General features: G+C 39.2%; 1 protein-coding gene across 1 annotated transcript; it reads right to left on the bottom strand.

Annotated features, from left to right (window-relative positions):
• Window positions 1–8484: 8484 nt before the first annotated feature.
• Window positions 8485–11687, bottom strand: LOC120712359. Its single transcript, XM_039998121.1, has 3 exons — window positions 11204–11687; window positions 10398–10675; window positions 8485–8840 (listed from the first exon to the last, which is right to left on the bottom strand). The coding sequence occupies exons 1-2, from the start codon at window positions 11549–11551 to the stop codon at window positions 10430–10432; spliced, it is 594 nt and encodes a 197-aa protein (XP_039854055.1). The 5' UTR covers window positions 11552–11687; the 3' UTR covers window positions 8485–8840; window positions 10398–10429.
• Between the last annotated feature and the right edge of the window lie 5591 nt (window positions 11688–17278).

Here is a 17278-nt window from a genome sequence, read left to right as displayed (position 1 = left end):
TGGCTGCGAGTGCTATACGTAAGGTATCATTCCCGCTCCCAGCCTCCCAGGTATAGATGCGTGACTGCTTCTTCGTACCTTTGGACGTCCTCTACAAGAGATGGGTAAAAAAGAAAGACCCTATTGCCCTTGAATTGTATTAACTTTTTTAAAGAAACTTGGATTATTATTATGGTTGTGAGATACTGAGATGGTTGGCTTATTATTGTCAGGCTACACATGTGGCATCGTTGCTATTAGAGTTGAAACTTTGGTCGTGCTATTATTAGGCGGCTACGGCAAAGCACGGCACGGCACTAATTGAATCATGCCGGCATGACACGAACGAGGGTCATGCCATGTCTAGAATCTCAGCATGATGGACCGTATGGCACGGCTAAAATTTTGAGGTATATAAGCATGACTACTTCTCGTTACCTCGTGTTCGTGGCACGGCGTGAAAACGAGCCTATTAGCCTATGCATAGCCCGTTGTTCTACTATGACAACTATTATCCTTCCTAACTAACGGTCACCATGGAAGGAGTAGAGGTTATCTTATAATACTAAACTAGGCGTATGACCCGCGCATTTGCGCGGCTAGTATTGAAAATTCAAAATTTGTATGTCATTATATCTTTTATTATTTTTTAAAGATTATACTATTTATTACTATACATCACCATGTTCATTATCGTAAATTATATCTTATTATTGGTTAAACAATTTAAATATGATCTATCTATAATAAGAATTTGATTTGTTGAGCTTTAATAATATTATGCATATAATTATTCTTATTTTTTTTATTTTGACTGATTGTTGTTAGCTTTAGCTTTTATTAATATTATATGTTTGTAACTAATACATAGCTAAATGATATTTTATATTTAGTTTTTTCATAATGGTATTGGTGGGTGATTTTTAATTAGCCACAAGGATATTTTAGGCTAATTTTTATCGTAATGGCAGTGGTGGATAATTTTTATTATTCTATTTTTCTTCAATTAACGTGGAAATTTTTAGGCTTTGAGAGCGAACGTGGAGGCTCCATTTGTTGGCCAAATAATAAGATAATAGATTGTATTCTTACTTTTATTAATTTGGCGCCCTATTATAGGATGTAAGATTTTTTCATAGTCAGTGGACTAATGCAAAATAAAATTAATAAATCATATTTTCCTCAATTTTATCTCTTCTCATTTTTCATACTAGTTTGATTTTTTCCCTCATCGTTGATAGTATAGCAACACATAGACATGGTGGGTTAGTTATGAACAAAAGGCTCTATAAAATGTAGAGATAGAATTGTAAAAGCAAATGTAGTCATTGGTAGCAAGTAAATGAAACTGTAGTTTAGTAGAATTTTTTTTCTTTTCTGGTTTCTTCGATGGACGCCGCCTAGTGGGAACGTGCAGTGCAAACCCAGCCCCCAGGCGCCCAATGTGATGAACCGTCTCTGCTGCCATGGCCCATAGATCACGGATACGCGGAGGCAGGCACACAGTGTCGCGGTCAGAGGAATCAGCAACAGTGGCTCTGTTGGGATGAGAGTACACAAAAATTTTGACCAATAATTTGGGGTACTAAATAAAGTTAATTTATAAAACTAACTCCACAGGCTTGTTCTACTTCGCGAGACGAATCTAATGAGGCCGTTGACCGCACGATTAGAGGATGGTACAGTAGCATCACTGTAGCCAATCATCAATTAATTAGTATCATTAGATTCGTCGTGAAAAGATTTTACAAATAAATTTTATTTAGTACTCCATACATATAAAATTTTTTTCTCGAAAATTATGTGCTTTAATAGTGAAAACCAAACACGGCCAGTATCTCAAGAAAAGGACACCAGCAGGGCAGCTGCTCATGCTCAGGTCAGGTCGTCTCACGCTGTCTCGCAGTGGCAGGGTCACTGGCGAAGGCAGCGGCACTTGTGCGTGTCTAAGCCGACAGGACCGTAGCGCGAGCATTCAAGTTCAACTGTTCAGGCCAAGGGCAGGTTTGCTCGCAGTTCATCTCAAAATCAGAGCACACCGAACAATTTACATTCACGTATAATTCCCACCTCACAAATTATTGATTAATTAGGATTAATTAGCATCATTAGATTCGTCTCGCGATTTACAACCTATCTGTACAAATTTTTTTGTAAATAGACTTCATTTAGTATTTCAATTTAGTAAAATTCCAACGCAAAAAAATTTTGCGCTTGAACTAAACAGGGCCTAACTTGTCTGCCTAAGGCACCGTTTAGTTTCCAAAATAAAAGTTTTTGGTTGTCAAATCGATTGTTTGACCAGATGTCGGAAGAATTTTTTTACACTAATTTAAAAATTAATTTCAGAACCCCTTTGGAAACCGCGAGACGAATCTTTTGAGGCCTTTGACCGTACCATTAGCATATGTGGGTTACTGTAACACTTATGCCTAATCATGCACTAATTAAGTTCAAAAGATTCGTCTCGTCGTGTATATCTAAACTGTGCAATTAGTTTTGTCGTTTACCTATATTTAATACTCCATTCATATGTCCAAAAAAGAAGGCAAAAAATTTTAGGAACTAAACGGCCCCTAATTTGGCAAACACATACTGTCACAAACTCACAACACAATGTTGCAGGGAAACAAAAGAAGCAGGTACTACCTCCGTCCCAAAATATAAGTATCTTTAGTTTTGTCAAAGTCAAATATATTCAACTTTGACCATTAATATTCTGATAAATAAATTATTTAAAATATAAACATTTATATATTATAATAATTTCTTTCATAACTAATCTAGTAATGTTTTTTTTATTTTATAGATCTTTATAAATTATTTACTATTTATAGTCAAAGTTGGTCAAATTTGACTTTGATCAAATTTAGAAATACTTATATTATGAGACGGAGAGAGTACACTTTTGCAGCACGTCAACGCAGGCATGATCACGCATAAAAAAGAAAGTAAAAAAAGACGATAGGAAATTTTGGCAAACTATAACAGCACTCATGTATGTGTAGGTCACCGATAATGACAGTGGGGAAATCGATCAACAGTGCTTGAATAAAATTTTGTTTTTTCCAAGTACTAGTTGCGGACTTGTTTTAGCACGCCAGCTAGCGTAATACTCCCTCCATTCTATATTATAATTTGTTTAAACTTTTATCATAAGTACCAATCATCTTATTCAAAAAATACGCAAAAATAACATTTTCCTTACAGTTTGCTTTATTAATAAACACTGTTTAAGAATAATTTAAAGTTGGCTATATTTGTATAAATTTATTGAATAAAATGAATAGTGAAATTTAGAGTCGAAAAAATCAAAAGAATTATAATTTTGAAACAATGTGAGGCCCTGTTTAGTTTAAAAAATTTCCTACAATACTCGTCATATCGAATTTTTGGACACATGCATGGAGTATTAAATGAAGTTGAAAAAATAACTAATTACACAGTCTAACTGATTAGCACGATATGAATCTTTTAAGCCTAATTAGTCTATTATTAAATATTATTTGTCAAATAATAACGAAATATGCTACGGTACCAAAACTCAAATTTTTTCGCGAACTAAACACAACTTGAGTTGCATGTTGCTCACCGTGTCGCACGTAAGCAATACCTAATGCTAATTTACGAAGAGGCGCAGCTTTTTAGGCACGAAAGCGGAGGAGCCGGGGAAAAAGATTGGAATCCTTCTCGGCTGACGAGCGCTCCTGTCGAATCCAGCCAGCTTTTTTTTCCCGGAAAGATCCAGCCAGCTATTTTCTGGAAAATTTCAAACCGCACCACTGGATGTGGATCCAAAAAGTATCAAAAGACTCATTTGTATAATGTTATACAGCTATATATCTCCATTTTCATCACGACCACTATGGCACTATTCTCTTCCTCTCGCTCTCCATTTTCATATTTTTTCTTCCAAACCCAAAACATTCATGGTGATGTGTTATAATTAGGGGTGGTGATGGGCCAAGATTCTAGTGGCATCTTCATAGCCCAATAAATTTCTTAAATTATTTAGTTTAAAATTATATAAGATAGCCCGGCCGTTTTAGGGTCCGGCCCTTAGATTTTCTAGTTCAAAATCTTGGACCCTTTACCATCCCTATTTATAATTGGGACCAGGGACTAATGCTTCTGTTAGTCATGGGTTTAAATTCTACCGAGACAATTGAGGAGGATGGATGTGGGGTTTCTCCACTAGTGAGTGTTTGTGTTGTACGCTGCAGGTAGTTTGGTTCACAACCTAATGAAGAAGCGGACAAGCGACCCGGAACAATTCTGCCTAAGCCCAGCTAAACCGTGACGAACACAAACAAAATCGTACCCGGAGAAAGTACCAGAGATTAGCACCCAATAACAAAATGCATGTCTTTTTTTAAGAAAAAAATGCACCCCGTGTCGCATCCTCTTGGCATTTTGGCAAGCTTCACATGCAGTTCGGGAGCCTCGGGGATCAAACGATTGGGCAGACGGCCAGATCGACCCCAGTACAGAGCAGTTTTTTTCTCTCGAAAGATCAGAGCAGTTTTTTGAAACAATCCAGTACAGAGCAGTAGCCAAGACGAGTGAGCCCATCTCCCTGATCCCTGACAACGGGTCTGTAGCTAATTATCGATTAATTATCGTCATTAGATTCGTCGTGAAAAGTTACACTCATCCCTAAAAAGATTTTGCAAATTAACTTCATTTAGTAATTCATGCATGCGAGATTCTTTTTTCGGAATGTGTGCGTGCTAAAAATCTAGCACATCTAAACAAGGCCAACTTTTTGGTGTTCATTCCTGGCTTCCTGCCCTGCCCATACGGGATAGGATAAGGGTGTGTTTAGTTCGTTAAAATTTTTTAGATTTTGGTATTGTAGCACTTTTGTTGTTATTTGGCAATTAATATCCAATCATAGACTAATTAGGTTTAAAAGATTCATCTCGTCATTTACTGTTAAACTGTGTAATTAGTTATTTTTTCAACTGTATTTAATGTTCTATATATGTGTCCGAAGATTCGATGTGATGGATACTGTAGGAAAAATTTTGGGAACTAAACAGGGCCTAAAGAGCACAACTGTAACCTTCAGCTTCAGAAATCGCATCAATCATTCTCGTTCAGGTCTAGCAAGAGCTCAAATGTTGCGCTCGAGCAGCTGTCGCGCTCGAGAGCACCGTCTTAGCATTGCAACCAAGTGATAATACGGTGCTAATGGATGAAAATACTAATACTAAACTTTAGCACTAGTTTCTCCAAATAGGAGTACCAAAAGAGTGGACTAAACATTAGTCAAAACTTCAAAATTTTAGAATGTGCATTAGTGCTAATATGTGCTAAAGTTTAGCATTCAACGTTAGCTCCTCCAAATACACCCAGCTGTTAATTCGAGTGATATTCTTGCAAAAGATATACGACCGCACATTTGCAAATGTGGTTGCCCACACTTCATAAGCATAGTCTAAATTTTTGACAACGGTTATCTTATGATTTGTTTGGATTCAAATGCTAATCAGTGAAAGTGCTAATAGGTGCAAAAGTTCAGCACTCAACTTTATCTCCTCTAAATAGACCCTTATAGTCTGAGCAACATATGACCTATGTCGACGAAAAAGTCAAATCTTTAACAAATTTTGATCAATATTGATTTTTTTATTGCGCAAGAGAGGTGCACATTATTGTATTAAGCAATTAATTCAAATTAAATATATAAAGGTCAGCGTTCGAACTGTATCTGATAATAAAAAGGAAGGAACCAAATGTATGGTGTACATAATTTACACCGTAGATTCATATTTGAAGTATACTTTTAGATTGTGCTGATTTTCTCGTAACGGACAATACTTTTGAATCCCTTTTCTATCGAAAATTCAAAATGCTACGCATTACACGGACGAGAGGAGGGAATAAAGCATTATCTGTGGCTAATCTAATAATGTGCTTCCGTGTGCCCGTCATTTTTTCTTTCTCGGAGAGCAATATGCTAAGGGTGTGTTTAGATCCTGTAAACGAAATTCACTGTAGTAATTTTCAACTAAAGATTAGAATGACTAAATATGATCTAATTATAAAACTAATTACACTGATGGACGGAAAATCACGAGATAAATCTATTAAGTCTAATTAATCCGTCATTAGGAATTGTTTACTGTAGCATGACATTATGTAATCATGATCCAATTAGGCTTAAAAATTTCGTCTCGCAATTACACTCGGGAGTTATAAAATGGGTTTTGCTAGTTATTCATATTTAATACTCCTAATTAGTAGCCAAACGTTTAAAGTACTGTAGCACTGAAAAATTTGGAATCTAAACACGAGCCTAGGTAATTTAAGGCAGGGCGACGAGCACAACTTTTGAGGCAAGAGAGGGGGGGCAGAGGGAGACGACGAGAAAAAGAGATTGGGGTCATCTTGGCCCAATGGCCCTCGTGCGGCTTGACCTAGGGGTGGCACCGGGGTTGGCACTGGTTGGGTGGAGTGTCCGAGCAGTGACCACCTAAAATCGAAATCCAAACTTAAAATCTGAACCCGCTCCGAATATCGATTCGGGTGAAAATCCACCCCTAAGACCGAAACTTGTGGATCCCCGAAATCCGTTTGAATACCCGAAACTCATTTTATATGGCAACATAGCAAGAGCAATAAATACTTCCTATAAACATATACTTCCTCCATGTTGGCAAAAGGAAAGTCATATTTGAGTTTGTCTTAAGTCAAATATTGTAAACTTTGACTATAAATAATTTCTTTTAGGTTGAGTTTGAAAATATGAAAGTGATGTAAGTAGATTCATCTAAAATGTAGCTTCATAAAATTATATGTTAACTATATTTTATAATTTTTTATAGCAAAAAGATAGCGGTTAAAGTTGTTCTTGGTAGCCCTGGGCATTCGTGTAAATCGAGTATTTCGAGTCGGATAGTTCGGGTAATGAAAAGTTCGAATAATTAAAAATGCTACCCAAAATCTACCCGAAAAAGGAATACCTGAAATTTTGGATACCCGAAAATATCGGGTTCGGGTTTTCCCGAAATACTCGATCAACTACTAAGTCTTTCTCTCCCATTAGGCACCAAGTAAAAAAGGGAATGAAATATAAAAGTACGATCAACATAGGAGTATCACTATTATTGTACAAATCAAACAAACAAGTAATCAACAAATCAAACTAATAAATTTCTTATTGGGTTGTTGGGGTCAAGTGAGTTGATTAGGCTATGATCTATTGGGTTTTCAATAAAGTTCGGGTAATTTGGATACCGGGAGTCAATATCCAAATTACTCGAATTAAATTTGGATTTGTCAACTCCCTACCCGAGATAGTGATCATGTATATCGGGTTCGGGTAATTCGGGATCGGGTTCGGGTAATTCGAGTTTGGGGTTCGTGTTCGAGAAATTGTGCCCACCCCTAGTTCTTAGAGACTGTGTCGATGTTCGAAATGAATTCTTTTTACCAACCTGGAGGGAGTACAAGATATATATAACATTCACATATATAAATAAGAGGCAATAAATAGTAAATAATTTTCTAAGTCAACTTATAATAAATTTAATAGTTTAAGTAAAAAATTTATTACTAAATATATTATAAAATATGAGTTTTTATTTCAAATGGTTATCCATTGGATATCCATAGTTGAAAAACCAAACCAGATTTTTTTCGGAGCCCGAACCCGAAACCGTAGGTGAAAAATCATTCTCGTATCCAAACACCATAGACATAAAACCTGTGGATACCCAACCTGAAACCGAACCATTACCATCCTTACTCCCAGCCCACCGTGCTCATCACATGCTGCTGAAAAAAAAAACAAGGTTGACAATTTCAGCGATGGGAGAGCAATGTCTCTATCTTAGTGCCTATTTGATACAGATTAGCCCCTCAAATGGAGGCTAAAGTTTAGCCCTTTCTGCTCTTTGGATACAAGGGTTAAAGTTTAATCAGGGGTGTAAAAAAACTCTTTTACCCTAATTAATGCTATCTTGAAGGGTAAAGAGAGTCTTTTGATCATCCAAAACCATTTTTAGTCCTATTTAACCCACCTTGGAGGGGCTAAAACAAAACTAAAATTAGAGGGCTAAAATTTAGTCCAATGGAACCAAACAGACCCTTAGTCGGGGCGCCCACTCTAAACCAATCCAGCTCAGCCTACGAGAACAATGCGCTTAACGCCACATTAAGGCCCACAGAAGGCCCGGCCCAGAAAGCCTTTTGAGGGGACACTCAACCAACGTTCAATTAGCCCATAGCGAGTCCCAGTCGCTAACAGAATTCCAAATTCCAATGCACTGCCCTCAAAATTCAAACCGAGGCCGCCCGTCATGCAAATATGCAATGCAAATCACATAGAGGTAGGGCAAGAGAAGCAATGCACGTTAGTTGATCAGTACAACAGTGAAAGCACTGGTGGGCAGTTGATTTACAATAACCACCAAACAGAGTGTAAAACAAAGTCTCCGAACTATCAAACTCAGCCAAGGCTCGCCCAAATATGGCATATCACATTCACAGATACCAGTATTGACAATTAGCAGCCACAGATCCAGCCAGTTGCCACGAAGCAATCGTCGCATCACAGTAGTGAATCAGTTACATTCATTTCACGAGACAAGATGTCTTAAAGAGTACTTATTCAGACAGGGTGCTGATAAACTGATAACCAGTGACCCCATCGCAACCAATTCAGCTTCAGCATCAGGTTACGAGTTCCAGCAAACATTAATATGTACAGCAATGCACCGAGAACGACTTAATAAAGTAATATTACAGAACCTAAGCAGAGAAGTCAGCTAGCTTCGGCCGCAGACGCCAGTATACCTCAGGGTCTGTGCTGTAACTGCTTGTCGAGCTTCAGTGCCTTCTCTACTTGTCCTTGCCTGTGGACAAAACAGGCCAACCTGTGGTTAGATTTGTAGCATAAAACAGTACATTCCCAGAGATATTGAACACTCAGTATTCAACAATTCTGCAGGTGTGGCACCCCCATATTCAGCAATACAGAAAGCCTTATCTAGTTATCTCATGTAAGTGGCGGATCTAGGATTTTAAACTAGGGTATGCCGTATAAATGCACCATATACAATTCAGTACAAACGCTACCATATACAATTCGGTATAATTCATAAAATGATTCTATAAGAAACTATAAATTCATCTAACAATCTCACATGGAATATCATCACCGAAGCAAGTGCTAACTGAGAAAAGAAAAAATATTTTGTCTCCCTACTACATGGGCTTAGCCAGATTTGGGTATGCCGTGGCCCATGTGGCATACCCCTTGGGTACGCCACTGTTGTGTTAGATGGTCTTAGTAGCACTCCTTAGGTCCTTGAGTTAGACTCCCTATGGGAGCAAATTTCAGCTTGGGGTTAAAAAAAATTCCCCTTGCTTGCCACCACGCCAAAGCATAAAGGAAGGTCCCACACTCATTCACTCAGGTAACGGCACCCCTATGTAAGGGTGGGGTAGAGGTTTGGAGGTTTTCTCGACCTGGGTGAGAGGTCTTCTCTTATTCAATGCTAGGGGGTTTCTTCCACCCGCAGGCCGAGTTTTTTTTATCTAGTTATCTTGTTATCCTTCATTCTAGCGGTATACCTGTATCACTTAAAATTAAGACATGAACCTCTAATAAAACAACAGGTTACCAGGAACCACAATCATTTATCCCTTTCGCAACAATCAATGTAAGGAACTCTCAACATGTTTACTTGCATAAGAGCTACTGGTGCTGTAAGTTATCAACTTATTATCAGGAGAAATAAGAGTGATAGGGGAAAAAATGTGTGCAATGATGAAGAGATCCCTCACCAGAAAGAAATATAATTTCTAACTAACTACTGCAAAAATGCAGGGGGAAACTTACTAAGACTAAAGATGGTCCTGGTTTACAGTTTACAACCATATTTATGTGCTGGCATAATCAAACAGAGTTTTTCAATTCTTTTTAATGAAACACAAAATCCATCAATATGATATAAGAAGAATTTATGGCCATTAATGTATTTTACAAAGTGAAACCAAGTTTTATTCCTTTTACTGACCCAAACATAGAAGCACTAATAGAATAAACAGAACAAGATACACAAAGGAAATGTGAACATCCACGCAGAATTGCGGATAAGTAGATTAAACAGGACCTCACACAGGGTTCGATGGAGAAGTTGTCTATGGCATAACATATTTTCCAGCAAAGGAAGCAAACAATTTTCAGCCTGTAGCAGGTATCGTGCTAATGTTCACATGAAATCTATTGTTCAATAACGACCCTACTAGCAAGCTTCACAGCTGGATAATGATAATAAGCCACTAAAGGAGCTACTAACACTCTAAAAAGAGGCAAGAAGGCATAGATGCGTACAAAATGGCATACTCATTGTAGATAAGGTTATATGACACATAAACATAAGATAGACAGGGCAACTGTGGGATACCTCAGATACTGAAATGCTTCCGCATCGCCACCCTATTCGCTCCTCCAGACCTTTAGTGCAAAACTGGGTATGATGACAAAGCAAGACATTCCCATGGCACCCAATACCCCCGTATCAAAGAGTGCAGAACCAATCCTTTCCCTCTGAGATTCGTGCACCGGTAACAGCCCCCCAAGCACTAGAGCACCTGCTCCGAGCAGCAGGAAGAAAAGGAAAGACACGAGCAACACAAGCGCAGCAGGCTCCAGCAGCAACTTCCAAGTTAATGCTCCAAACATCTGACAAGGACGCACAACAGCATCAGCAAGCAAATCGGGTCAGTATCCTCCAGTGAACACAATCATAAGGATAGGATATGTATGCTTCGATGTGAAATATAGTGCGCAAATTAAATTTTCTTTACAGAAACTAATGTAGCTTAACTGGAATTAAAGCAGCTCCTGTATCCACACCTCATAGAGCTAACGAGGTGCAAGATCAATCAAACACAATCAATTTCAGTTCACTGTTCATATGAGCACATCGAGAGGATCTGTTTGATACTATAATCCAATTTGAAATTGGACGGATGGAAATGAGCTCTACACATTTTTCAGACAACTTGAGGAAACAAAACAAGTTAACTTTAAAGGCGCTTGTGCATACCACAATTGGTTCCAAAAACAGAGGGAATTAGAGCCTAGCTAGCCATTTCAGCTTAAGGGGGGCAGTCAATTTCAGCTTATAGTTTACGGACTGACTAGTAGTGGTAAAACCCGTTCGAATCAACTGCGGAAAGGAAGAGCGTTGCCTTTTTTCCACGATACCTTCCTGGAATGGATCTGAACCTCCCTGGCGACGGTGCGGACCGACAGCGCGAACCCCGCCGCGCACATGGCGCGCAGGAGCCGCAGGGTGACGACGAGGACGAGCAGCACGGGGAAGAGGAGGGCTCCGATCGAGACCTTCAGGAACGCGTAGGTCACCGGGGAGTCGTCGCCCAAGGCCCGGCGCGCGGCGGTCCCGGCGGCCACGGCCGCGCAGCCGACCCACGCGCTGGCCAGGTACAGGTACTGCAGCACCTTGGGCACGGCGAGGTGCGGGAGCAGCGCGGCCGCCGGCTCCTGCGGCGGCGCCTGGGGGAGCACCTCGAGAACCACCTCGGAGGCAGCCATGGGAGCGCGCGGGGAGGGAGGGGAGGGGAGGGAACCCTAGGCTCTCTCGAAGCTCGCAGTGGAGGCGGGGAGTGGGGGGAGGGGAAAGTGGGATGGAATGGCGACGACCGACGAACACGGTCACACGGAAGGGATTTAACGCGTGTCGCTTTCGGCTTCGTTCCAATGATTTCATGGGTGTGTTTAGTTGCCACGAAATTTCCAAATTTTCCATCACATCCATCACATCTCCTATCACATCAAAATATTAAATATAAAAAATAACTCATACATGGAGTACTAAATGTAGTTAATAAAAAAACTAATTGCATAGTTTTGATGTACGTTGCGTGACGAATCTTTTGAGTCTAGTTAGGTCATGGTAGGACAATATTTACCACAAATAAACAAAAAGTGCTACAGTGTGCTACAGTGACTGATGCGACTTTTTCTCCCTCTTTTCCCCTCATCTAAACACAGCCCATGAATGTTTTCACTAGCACTAGAAAAAACTAATGCAGCACAATATTAAATGCAAATGGAATCCACCACGCTGCGCCTGCTGCGGACGAAATTACTAAACTTGTTGTTATGAAGTACTAGTATGTAACGACAAATTTTACTCGCAAATATTGTTTTTTCTCGAACGACTTCCAATGGTGTTATACAGATTATGTTAGAAAGCGCAAATCTAACGTCAATTCCAAACATGGACAGTCTCATAAATTATTAATATATAATTTTAAATAAATAGACAATCTTTACAAAGGACTGTTTTTTATTATCTTGTAATAGTGTTATAGCCCTTAATGAGTTAATGTATGCAATAAGGAAAGAAAATATTATGAATTGCATGACAACAGCTCATACAGTGGTTAGTAAGCGGTTTCATAATTCTTAGTTTTAACTTGTTTTGGGAAGCAACCATCTCTATGTGAAACATCAATGACTTATGAGACCATTGTCATATAGTAATATATTTGTCCTTAGATGGTTTAAGAGTTGAAGTTGGAAGCGAACATTGGCTAAATTTGAGGGTTGGCAAGTGAGTTTTTTTTTCCAAATTGTTTAGCCACCGGTTCTTACTCAAATGTGGAAACTTTAAACTCTCATCCAAATCACACCCTGCATGCTTGCAGATAACAGACTGTATGAAACCAGTGAGGTGAGTTTTTTTTTTTGGAAAGTTCAGTGAGGTGAGTTGAAGGGACATTCAGAATTACTATCGGGCACACAAGTTCAATAGTTTCAACGGAAGACTGTCTTTGTTGGGCTGGGTTATACAGTCTATGCCAATTCAGCCTACGATCCACGAAAATAATGCCCGTACGCCAGACACAGGCCCATATAAGGTCACGTACGCAACCCGCCGGCAAATTATCCATGGGCCACTCTACGCCACTAACTGGCGCCCACTAACTACTCCAAGTCCAAGGCGCTTCCCCCAAAATTCAAACTGTTGTTTCCCGCTTTGCAATGGATTAAGATTAACCTTTCTTCATTTAGAACTGCAGATTTAGTTTGTTTTTGCGGGTAACTGCAGATTTAGTTAAGTTTCGTGATCAGCAACACATATAAAAGTGGTAGGAAAAAAGACAACACAGTAGAACCCCAGCAAACACTAGACCGACCACAATCATCAAAAAGAGAAGCCAACAACAGACTGAGATGGGCAAACTTCTGCCAAGGCTCACCATAGATTCGTGAGATCGGAATCATACAACGATGAATCCCAACAGCTTGGATATAAAGATGGAGGCGGTTACTCCATGGAGCGAACCGGACGCACTCCAGCGCCCCCTGCGACTGCGAGGTACATACTATGGAGCACCGATCCATCCATTTGTTATATCATGGTTTGACCCCGTGTTCCAATAGATCGATCCACATCCTAGGCTAGCTAGCAAGCTGCGGCAGCAGCCTTTGTGCGCACGTGGTCACTCCACACAGGCAACGTAAACTTTGCCTAGCATCAAGGCAGACAGGCAGATTAGCTGTTGCAACAACACTATCAGACCACATCAAACCCATGAAAATACAGAATCAGCTCAACAGATTATCCTAAGAGGCAAAAATACATCTAAGATAAGTTATGAATAGGACCAACTCAAAGTGCTCCTCCAGATAGACCTTGCGGCCTTCAAATGTTCCTGCAGGCACTTACAGAGTTACAGCTGTCTCTTTGAAAATCCAACAGGGAGAAGTGGTGTGCAGAGCACTGCAACAAGCAAACTGATGACTGATCAACTCCTAATTGGTGTAATGATGATTATTTCTAATCGGGTAATGCTGCCAACAAGAAGGGTTAAGTAATAAATTTAGAAGCAGTAGCAAAGATGCATGATTGTAGAAATCCTCAAGCACATCTAAGTTACTAAGATGCAAATTAATTGTAGCAACCCCCATGAATCTAGGAATATAAACTAAAAAAAGGGAAGAACAAACAGAAAGGGCATCGGCATCACTAACTTGTAAGGTTTCATTCATTTCCAGATCTAGCATAGGAAGAAAGGACCAAGCAAAAAGTTAGGCAACACAAGAGCTTGGTGGTCATGCATGGTTCATCAGAAACCGTCTGATCTGATACTCGACGTGATCTGAGGAAGAAAGGGAAACAGGTTGATCGAAATGTCACTGGTAGTAGTTTCTTCCTGACAACTTTGAACCTTCCGTTCTTAGTAACAAGCATTGACGAGATAAAACATATATAACTGTCCACAACTCAGAATTCTGATTTATAAACCACAGATGAGAAAATGCACCCAAGGACGAGGACTCCAGCACAACCAGTGGCGTACAAGCAAATACAGATTAGGAAAGAGGGAAATAATTCAGGGTCAGTGATGCGTAGATCAGGAAAAGGGAGCTAATTCGGGATCAGTGATGCACCTCGCCTGTCACCTGGTTTTGTGTTGTGTGTTGGGCATGGGGTAGCGCCAGGAGGGATCTACATCATTCATGACATAATATGGGACTGCCTTTGTTTCGATTGGGCAAAATCAACACAGCAGCTTCATCACATCACACCATTCCAAGGATACAAATTCCAGCATCATACGTACAGGATACCCATGAAGCAGCTAGCACTTCCAGTACTAGGAAACTTATGCAACCTATTCTTTTACATCTCCTTTTCCAAAGACAAAAGTAGTATACCATCAAACTGTGAGAGAAGGAGTGAAGTATTGAGTATATATATAGTTCTATACCCATAACAATGTAGTGAGGTTCATAGCTGAGGAATCAGACTCTAGAAGCTGTACAAAGCAGTAAGACTGACTTTAATCAGTTGTGTTTAGCCATCAACTTCAGCAGCATTAAGGGACAGGGTGGTGTCGTAACTGCTTGCGAACTTCAAATTCAGTTCCCTTTCTTCTTTTCATTATCTGATAATAAAACAGACTAAGCTTTGGTTAGATCAACAGCAGATAACAGTGCTTTAATTTGGCATCAACGTTAAGCACACAATATGAAACAATTTTGGCAAATTTGAATCAGACTGTGCTTGTGTGCCACCCTTATTTAGATATACTTACAAAGTGTGTGTATATATATCACAAGTCAACTTCTTAACAGTCCACATATAGCTTTTCTAAATAATTTACAGGAACTTGGGGATAAGAAAATGAACCTATAATGCCAGAGTTAACCCCGAACTACATGCTGTATCTTTTTACAACAAATATTGTTACGAAACTATATCGACAAGTTTATCTACTAATTTCTCAAGTTCATCTAGTAACTTATATTGTTTTATACTTGAAAGTTGCCGTGAGAGAAATAAAAGAAACAGGTAAAAATCTGTGAAAGATGAGACAATGTCCTACCGCTAACAAATTATGTTCTGACAACCACTTCTACCAAAATGCAATGATATGCTGGCATAACACCACCACAGACAAGTACGCAGCTAGATGGGCTAATGTTGGGACTGTTTTACTGGAAAAAGTCCATTTTAATCCCCTCAACAATTCAATTTGTCCATTTAACCCCCCCTAAACAAAATTTAGGCTCAATTTACTCCCCCAACAAGTCCAATTAGTCCAATCTACCCCCTAATAATATTTCTTTTTCTTGTTTCTCCGCATACAAATTGAGTTTTAAGTTCAAATTTGGTGAGTGGATAGAGAACATGATGCTCTATTTTTACATTAAAATTTTTCATCATTACTTTCATAAGTTGGAAATATTTAACACAAAATTTATCACAGAGATAAAATTCTGTATGAAAAATATTTATGAAAAAATTATATATTTCCTAGCATAGGGCATTATATTATAAGTTACTCCCTCTGTCCCAAAAAATAAGTTATCCTAGAAATTCTAGGATAAATTAACAAGAAGGTAAAATAACCATGTTGCCCCTATTTATTACCTATATTTGACACTAATTGATTATTGCATGCACATGCACTTTCTAAATAGACTAAGGTGACTTATTTTTTTGGGGACGGAGGGAGTACATTGCAAAATTTAAATTTAAAATTCCACTTGTACGTGAACAAATAAAAAACATAAATATCAGTAGGGGGTAGATTGGACCAACTAAAATAGTTTGGGGAAGTAAATTGAGCCTAAATTTTCTTTAGGGGGTTAAGTGGACAAAGTGACTTGTTGAGGGGAATAAGATGGATTTTTTCCGTTTTACTACCATGTTGTTTATGACCAAAATAAAAAGGCATAAATTAATTTTATATACTATTATACTATATATATAAAAAAACAGGGGATACAGGGGGCAACAAGGACATGTGGCTTTGCAGGAACACCCAATGGCCAGCCACCCAGCCCTTTTAAAACCTGGGGCTGCCCATTAAGGTTCAATGGAAATATTCTCTGTGACAGCTAATTTTTAAACAGTGGTACTTGCTCAGTTTTCAGCTTCTGCAGAAAATAGCTATGCTGTAGTAGCTGCCCAGTTACAAAGATCATGGTCATTGTAAGCTAAATGGTCAATTTATCTCCTAGTGGACATGACTGATCACAAAGTTAAACAGCAAGGTCACAGTAGAAAAAAGTACAGGCGAAGTAAAGGATGACAACCTCAAACATTGCTGTCAGCTAACGCTGCACCATCCAATTTCATCCTCCAAAGCTTCAGCGCCATAAGGGGGAAGATGATAAAGCAAGAAATTGCCGTGGAACCCACTTCTCCCACAATAGCAAGCATTGCACCAATCCTCCCTGTCCAAGATCCTTTTGCAGGTGACAGCACCACCAGCACCGTACAACCAATGATGCTGGGCAGGGTGAAAGCAAGAGCCGCAAGAAACGCCCGCACAATATCTTCACGCAGAAAACTCCTAATTGGCATTCTGGGAGCCTGATGATGAGGACATGTGTCTCAGTGAACACGAACACATAGATTGCAGATTCTAATAGCCTATCAATCCATCATAGTCATTTAGTTTTAGACTCAAGTCAAGATAAACAAATTAGATCCTCAATCTTTTGGTCTGAACAAGCTAGGTTATCTGATCCCAACTTTGATGAGATGATTAAAAGAGTGATGGCTCCAAAACAGAAATCCAGGGACTTCTGCAGCTGAGAATTTTCAATTGGCAAGCCATTATTAGGAAGGCCAGGTATTTCTCTCTTCGCTGGGGAAAACTTCATGACGGATGTGAAGAAGTGAAGGGCATCTCTCTTCAATGAAACTGAGAATCTGGACAACTTATTGAGACAAAAAAAAGTTTATGGCTGTAGATGAATGGAAACACAGATACATATTGAAAGAGAAGATCAAAC

Source organism: Panicum virgatum, chromosome 6K (genome assembly GCF_016808335.1).
Source record: "Panicum virgatum strain AP13 chromosome 6K, P.virgatum_v5, whole genome shotgun sequence".
In the NCBI taxonomy this organism is placed as follows: domain Eukaryota; kingdom Viridiplantae; phylum Streptophyta; class Magnoliopsida; order Poales; family Poaceae; genus Panicum; species Panicum virgatum.
Note: the sequence above shows the minus strand (reverse complement) of the source record. Positions and strands in the feature narration are given on the sequence as shown.